General features: G+C 49.0%; 1 protein-coding gene across 4 annotated transcripts in view; it reads left to right on the top strand.

Annotated features, from left to right (window-relative positions):
* The first annotated feature begins 1547 nt into the window (after positions 1-1547).
* The window catches only part of LOC118219250 (protein MON2 homolog), a 22610-nt gene continuing 16561 nt past the window's right edge, over positions 1548-7596 (top strand). For all 4 annotated transcript variants that reach the window (XM_035402260.1, XM_035402258.1, XM_035402262.1 and 1 more), the window contains exons 1-3: positions 1548-2053; positions 6043-6106; positions 6633-6760. In XM_035402260.1, the coding sequence (XP_035258151.1) occupies positions 1946-2053; positions 6043-6106; positions 6633-6760 (300 nt within the window). In that variant the 5' untranslated portion in view covers positions 1548-1945. The remainder of the gene's footprint in view (positions 2054-6042; positions 6107-6632; positions 6761-7596) is intronic.

Genomic DNA, 7596 nt, shown 5'->3' with positions numbered 1-7596 from the left:
TCTGCGTCTTCAAAATCGTCCTTTCCCCAAAGAGGAGAGCTTCCGCTGAAACGCGCGGCCAGGCGGAACGTTCGTGGAACGCGGAAGGTTCCGTTCGCCGCGGAGCGCTCGCGGATCACGGGAATCTTCACTGACCACGGGCGATTGCGGTTGCTAGGAGACGCTCGCTGAACGCGGGAGGACCTGGCCGCTGCTGGATGTTCGCAGAACGTGGGACGTCCTCACGCCGCTTTGAATGTTGCCTTCCATCCATGTTAGGTCCACAGGATTTTTTTTTTCTTCTTTTGGCTGAATGTTGGGGTATCATGGGATATCTTTGCCTTTGACATTATCTTCACCGGGGGCTGCCCAACCCTGTTCCTGGAGATCTACCATCCTGTGTTTACTGCAGCTGGAACAAAGCACTCCTCATTCAACAGCTGGAGATCTCGCTGAGCTGCTAATGACTGTAATCAGGTGTGCTTTGTAAGGGTTGGAGTGAAAACAAACAGGACAGTAGATCTCCAGGAACAGGGTTGGGCAGCCCTGAGCTACACGATGCTGGGGTACTGTTACGTATCTTCTACCTAGGCAAATGCTTTATTGTGATCGGAGAAAAAAAGTGGTCTTTAAAGGGGTTGAGGAGGACTGTGGGAACGGGTTAGGGGGTTGCAATATTAACCTGAACTGAGTGCAACATATAAACTGAATAGCCTATAAATACTGTATATAAGAGTTCACTCTGTGAGTGCGCATTTGGTAAATTTGTTTATTTATATGTTAGCATTGAAACACAAATGTATTTAAATGGGGGATGACGGAGGATGTAAGGGATCTGGCTTTGCCCTGTAGCTCAGGGTTCTAGCCAGGGTTCTACAGGTTCTGCATTTTAAGGATGCTCTTTGATTTGGCTTTCTTTTTTTTTAAAGATGATAACTGACGTCCCGCATGAGGGTTTGAGTTTTGGCTGCACTTGAGTTCACTTGGGTTTACATTTGAATTGTGCATGTGTATTTATATACGGACTCCAATAAAGTTATGCAAAGCCTTCGTCTGTCATTGTGACCGTAATTTATACTTTAAAATTCCATTATTAATTTTTATTTATTTATTTATTTATTTTTGTAAAGAACTTCATGCAAGGGTTTGTTTTAAATTACATGTGTTGTATGTGTACTGCTCTACTACTTTACTTTAAAAATTGTACGATTTGCTAATCTGCGGCCTGTTTTGCCATTAATTAATACGGGACTTGGAAAGCTCTGCCTTGGTACAAGGTGCATTACAGGCAGAAGAATATTTAAATCCCCTGGTTCTGGAGAAACCGGGACAGGTGCAGTGAGATTGGTGTCCGTTATTACACAATATAAAATGCATAGTATAAAAAACCTTTTTAGGCATTTACTGTCGCATGATTGTTTTTTTCTATTATGATCTCTGTAGGTTCAAGGGCGATTGCCCTGGAACTGCGCAATTAACTAACTTTTCCCTATCAACGCCACAAGAGAGCGACGCCGCGTATTCAGTGAAAGCTTGTCATTGTTTACGGAAGTCGAAATGACGTGTCAGTGTGGGCTGAGGCATTGTGGGATCGCTACGGCTCTGCAAATGGTGAAGACCGGAGCGCCGAGCCCCCAGGTTGAAATTGACTATAACTATATCGCGCTACCTGGAGAGGCGAAAGGGGAAGACTGTTGGCTACAATGATAAACGTCTGTACTGGTATAGGGGACATTTGTTAAGATGTCATATGGAGGTGTCACCGCTGTAATTCTGCTGACAGACAGAAAATGCCAAATTAAAAAGTGGAGCTCTCAATGGACGCTTCTGTAGCGGCTGGCTAACTAGCTAACTATACTGCCTTTTTATTTTTTCACATAAGGTAAATGGACTGGTGAAAAAGTAGGCCGAATCTCCTTTCGCTTTCATTTTATATCTGTCATTGGGAGATATTTTAAGAGTGAAAATGACGACCAGTAGTCCCGAAGCGGTGAAGAAATTACTTGAGAATATGCAGACGGATTTGCGGTCGCTGTCAATGGAATGCAAGAAGAAATTCCCACCAGTCAAAGAGGTACTGCAAGCGTCGTGTGTAATACTAGGCAGCTAGCTAACGTCAACTCGCAGTCTTGGCTGATTAACAATAAACTAGTGGTGCTGGATTGAGTTTGGAGACCAGAATGGGTAGTGTCATGCATCTAGCTGGCTGGGAACTGTCAACTAGCTTGCTGTCTAGTCAAATGACTGCTGTCTGCGGGTGGATTTAAAACTGTTGAAATTAGAAGATGGGTGGGCGTGAATGACAGTAACTTTGGCTGTGGTTCTCAAAAACGCGATGGAGATGCAAATACGCTAATGTCCTAATGCGCTTCCTAATTTCAGAATGTACAGCTTCACCGATGTACTAGCTGTACCCGCGCAAGCAAACCTAAAGCATGCTCTGCAAAACTGAACAATTTTGTTTGCCAGCTCATGTGAAGTTAAATTATGGACGTGGTCGATAACGTGCATGCACTATGTTACGTCCATGTGTTTATGCGTCATACAAATCAATCCGTATGTGATCATTTTCATCAAGAGAAAAGTTCTTGCTATGCGAGATGTACAAAATCCCATGTGTCTATGTTTTGTTGACAGTGCCATAACACTGCTCGCTGTTGGACGTGGCATGGCGAAGTTAATTATATCTGCACAGAACTGGTCTGTCCATACTGCTTCCCGTTAAGGTTCCTTCCTGCAGAGTATGGACATGATCAGGGGCGCAGATGGCAGATGCCCCCCCCCCCCCCCCCTTGTTTCATAGGGACCCCTATCCGTCCCCGTACGGATCGGGGTAGTTGTATAAGTTTAAAAGTTGAGACCTTTCTTTTGCTCACATTTTGGTTCCCCCCGCTTCAAAAATCTCTCCTGCGCCCCTGGACATGATTGTGTAGTTATTTATACATATGCAGTCTTGACTGCTCATATTTCGCGGATGGAGTTGAGAGAGCTTTCCTCCCTACTTGGCTTGAGTACAGCTCGAGTTCCGAAGGGGCCACAAAACCTGGACAGTGATCCGTCCATGTTACTGGCGTGACCTGGTCTGTTGTCATAGACTGTTTTTGGAGGAAACAAGAGAAAAAGTTCCCTTTTGTTTTCAGACAATACTTTGAATATGCTGTCGTCTCAGTTGCATTTTCAGCTCAGTCTAATACTGGTGAAAATCGGGACCTGTTGTTGGTTTATGCCCAAGGCTGTCATGGGAACACGGAGATCCCTTTTTTTCATAATAACTGTATGTGTCATACACTTCGACGGCGCAGTTCATTTTGCCTGTGGCTAAGCAGACTGCTGCGTTAGAAAGACGTCGGTAAAATATTTGGTTTCCTTTCGAGGGATCAAATTGCATGAAGCGCAATGCATTATCCTCAGCTGCGGGCTTCTCACACTTCTCATTCCTTCGTCACGCCTCGCCCCACCTCTCGCAGACACGCCAGACCCGTTTCCCAGCGTTGTAAAATGCGCACGTGCGCTTCGGGACTGTTTCCGACACCTGTGGCAGAGCCGTTTCAATGCAAGCGGCGCAATGAGTCATCCTTTTACACCGCTATTTAAACACGGGGCCTTTTCTGGGATTTTAATTTCATTGTTTATCTTGTCACGGTGTGTCATCATGCATCTTCCGTCATCTGGCTGGATATTTATTGAAGTGATTCAGGTTATGTGCCTTGCTCAAGTGCACAAGGCCAGTGTCCTACCTGGGTATTGCACCTCTGAACCTAAACCCCTGTCCTCTGAATGTTATGTTGCACATCTGCCTCCTGCCTCCGTAATATTTATTGTGACAGAATGGCAATAGTTATTTTGGAAGCAAAACCACAATAGCCCTGGGGAGAAAAGTAATTTAATGCTTAAAATGTGGACAATCACTGACCCACAAAGTGGTTTTGTCAGATGTCCTGAGGTTTAAAAAAAAATCTTTTTATGTGCCTGGGTGATTTTGCCGGTAATAGACATTGAAACAGCCCTGGCCCTCATTTCATTGTGGGAGCAGTGTGAACTGCATGCTGCTTTGTAACAAATATTGTACCTCAAACCCCCTTCTCCTCCTCCCCCCCCCCCCCCCCGTCCCCCTTCTCCTCCCCGCCCCAGAATGTTATTCTTGTTCCATCCCTGTGATTGCTTGTCCGCTGCTTTGTTTGCTGTGATTTGAAGGTTTAAGAACGCCCCCAGTTCTTTGATGGATCCTGCTGTCAGAACCCCTTCCCCCCCCCCCCCCCCCCCTCCATGCTCTGAAGTCTGACGCGCTCGTCAGAGAGGCCGGCCTGCTCTTCTCCTGCCCTTTAAATCAACTTAAGAGACGGCGGTGGGCGTTAGCACGGGCTCCGGGGGGCGATGTGACTGCTGCTCCCGTCGCCCTGTGGGTCCAGAAGACGGGCGGGGCGAGGGAGGGGGGGGCGTGTGTGGGGGGAGAGGGGCGGCGGCCTCTGTCTGCGCCGTCACTGGCTGTGGACGGCAGCCCTGTGGAGTGAACGCCGGACTCGAAAAAATCCCCCAAAACGCACCTGTGCAACATCTGCCCGTTTATTTCCCACTGGACCTGAACCCCCCCCCCCCCATCTGCACAGAGGGGCCGAGAGGGAGGAGCCGAGGGGAAGGGGGCGTGGCTTGCCACAGCTCTAACACCCACACTGTGCTTTCAGTGTCCAGAGTGTACAAGCCAGTCTCCTGTTCTATGGGTCTACCGTTTCTACAGAAGAGAATGGTCGCGTAGGCCAGCGAGCTGATGTAGCGATAAACCCTGATGACAGAGCCAGTCTGTCGTGGGACTGCCCTGTGGGACTGGCCAATCAGGGGCTCAACCTTTTATGTCAGAGTTGTAATTTGGAGATAAATAAAAAGCTTTATCGGTTCAAGAAGGCAGACCTGCCGAAATCTGCTAGCTTCGGGCCTGCGTTCCCTGTGTGGGTGAATGGAAATTCCTCCTGTTGTTGGTTCCTTTTGTGACTAATCCCACGCCCGCCATTCCTGACCGGCGCTCAAACTGCTGGCAGGACGGGGGTGATTTTTAGGATGGGGGGGTGGGGGTGGGGGGTGGGTGGAGGGGAGGGGGGGATGGGTCACACACGCCAGAAGCGCTGCAGCTACAACAGTACACTCACGGAATGGAAGCTACATGCATGTAAGTCCTGTTTGAACAAAAGGAGACGAGGGGGGGACTTGCATTTCTGAAGATTAGTTTTAAATCTCACCATGGCGACAGCCCCCGGCCAGCCCGCCTGCCGCGCAGCGGTCTTGGCCGCGCCGTTGCTCGGTAACGGGGGGGTTTCGGGAGGTCGAGTGCTGCTCGGGCCCGCCCCCTTCGCCCTGCTCCCGGCTTCGCTTCTCGCGGAAGGGCAGGCAGTGTGCCCCCGAAAACGTACGGCAGAGTCCTCGCTAGCTCACTAATCTGCTGGGGCTGAGAGAGAGGCTGTTATACTGAACCACGTTAATACCGCCTGATTTTTAAGAGGCTTGCGCATTGTGTGTGTGAGTGTGTGTGTGTGAGTGTGCGTGTGTGCGAGTGTGTGTGAGCGTGTGTGTATGTAAGTGTGTGCGCCTGTAATATTTCTTTCAGTAATGTAAACGCTACAGACAGATTTGTAGGTACCTGGTAATGATGATTATCCGGGTTACCTGATAATGATGATCTGTGCGCAGTGATTTGTACCTTTCATGTGATTTACAATTTCAGCTGTGATGGCAGGGGAAGACTGTGCGGTAAGAGTGCCACAGTGAAGCCTTAGATCCCTTAGACGCCTTGGGGTGCGTCCGCAAACGAGCATATTCCCAGTTGCAGTTTAAAAAATGAAGTGAATTGCTGTTTCCGTGCGGTGAATTCCACAATGTCTGGTGTTGTGGGAAGGACACAGTCAGCCTCGCTCCGGTTAAGAGCTGCGTGGGTGATCCAGGTTATTACAAACAAGAGCGATGCATTCGGCTGCTGCTTGTCCAGGGGAAAATCTGTAATGCGCAGCCTAAAGTGATCATTTTCACCGCAGCTTGTTTTCGCACGTGTTTAAATAATAACACTGGCTTTTCTAGGCGGCAGAATCGGGGATCGTGAAGGTCAAAACCATCGCTGCGAGGAACACGGACATCCTGGCAGGTGGGTGAGAAGGAGGCTCCACAGCTCCCCCTGTGGTTGCAGATGACTAAAAACACTTAAGTCTGCGATGTGTTTTCCACGCATTGTTGCTTGAGGTTGTTTACAATAGGAAATACTGCAAAAACTTCAGCCAAGCTTAGCATACATTTGTGTTTGTGTACAGTTTTATGATTTACTTTTAAGACAAATTTCTGTTGATATTATTCAGGGGAATATGAAATCGAAGTTGAGCATCTGTGGTAGTCAGAGGTTCTGTGTTGAGGGGACTGAGTATCTAGGGTGCTTAGAGGCTTTGTGTTGAGGGAGTTGAGTATCTGTGGTGGTTAGAGGCTCTAGTTGAGGGAGTTGAGTATCTGTGGTGGTCAGAGGCTCTGTGTTGAGGGGGGGAAACGAAGGAAGGAGGTGAGGAGTGGAGTATCTGTGGTGGTTAGAGGCTCTAGTTGAGGGAGTGGAGTATCTGTGGTGGATGGAGGCTGAGGGGGGCAGTGAGGTGCTGAGTCCTCCTGTGCTCTGCGTCTCCTCACAGCGCTGAAGGAGCACAGCTCGGAGGTGGTGCAGCCCTTCCTCATGGGCTGCGGGACCAAGGAGCCCAAGATCACCCAGCTGTGCCTGGCGGCCATCCAGAGACTCATGTCCCACCAGGTGGTGTCTGAGGTAAAGCCCTGCGTGTGTGTGTGTGTGTGTGTGTGTGTACGTGTGTTTAGGCAGGGGAGTCCAGCTCATTGGCACACGGGCTGCCATTTCTGTGAATTGCATCATTTCTGATTTCTATTTTTAGCGCTTCCTGTTGAAAGGGCGAGATCTGGGTTATGAAGCGGCGGGACCTTTTTGCGTCTAATGGGGCGCTTCATAATTTCGCGCTCCCGATGAGTTTGATGGGTATGAGGAAGCACGAAGCAGCCTCCGTTTCCCAGCAGTCATTACCTTTCCATTACGTTTATTTAGCATATGCTACGTGAGCTACGTGAGCCAAAGAGTTATCGACCTGCCTGAGAACCAGCGCTACCAAAGCGCTAACGTAGATATCCAGGCCAACCTAGAGCCACGCACAGTTATATAGTCTAATATCAATCTAATACCATTACAATGGAGAGGTGGCTTTTCAGTATCTATTGCGATAATGCCAGCGATTCTTCTGGCCTGACCACTGTGGGTAATTTATTCTATCCCTGGACAGTACTGTACAGGACAGCTGTAAGCTTTCTGCTGAAATCTGTCCTTTGAGGAGCTCCCTGTGGCCCAAGGGGGATTGTGGGATGCCGAAGGACAGAGTGGGCAGCCATGTCTTCTGGCAGCCCTTTCTGCTGAAATCTGTCCTTTGAGGAACTCCCTATGGGCCAAGGGGGATTGTGGGATGCTGAAGGACAGAGTGGGCAGTCATGTCTTCAGAGCACCGGTCTCTGACTTCCCAGTCCCTAGTGTGTGTGTGTATGAGTGTGTGCATGCGTGTGCGTGCGTGCGTGCGTGTGTGTGTGTGTGTGTGTGTGTGT

This window comes from Anguilla anguilla, chromosome 19, assembly GCF_013347855.1.
Source record: "Anguilla anguilla isolate fAngAng1 chromosome 19, fAngAng1.pri, whole genome shotgun sequence".
Taxonomy (NCBI): domain Eukaryota; kingdom Metazoa; phylum Chordata; class Actinopteri; order Anguilliformes; family Anguillidae; genus Anguilla; species Anguilla anguilla.
Note: the sequence above shows the minus strand (reverse complement) of the source record. Positions and strands in the feature narration are given on the sequence as shown.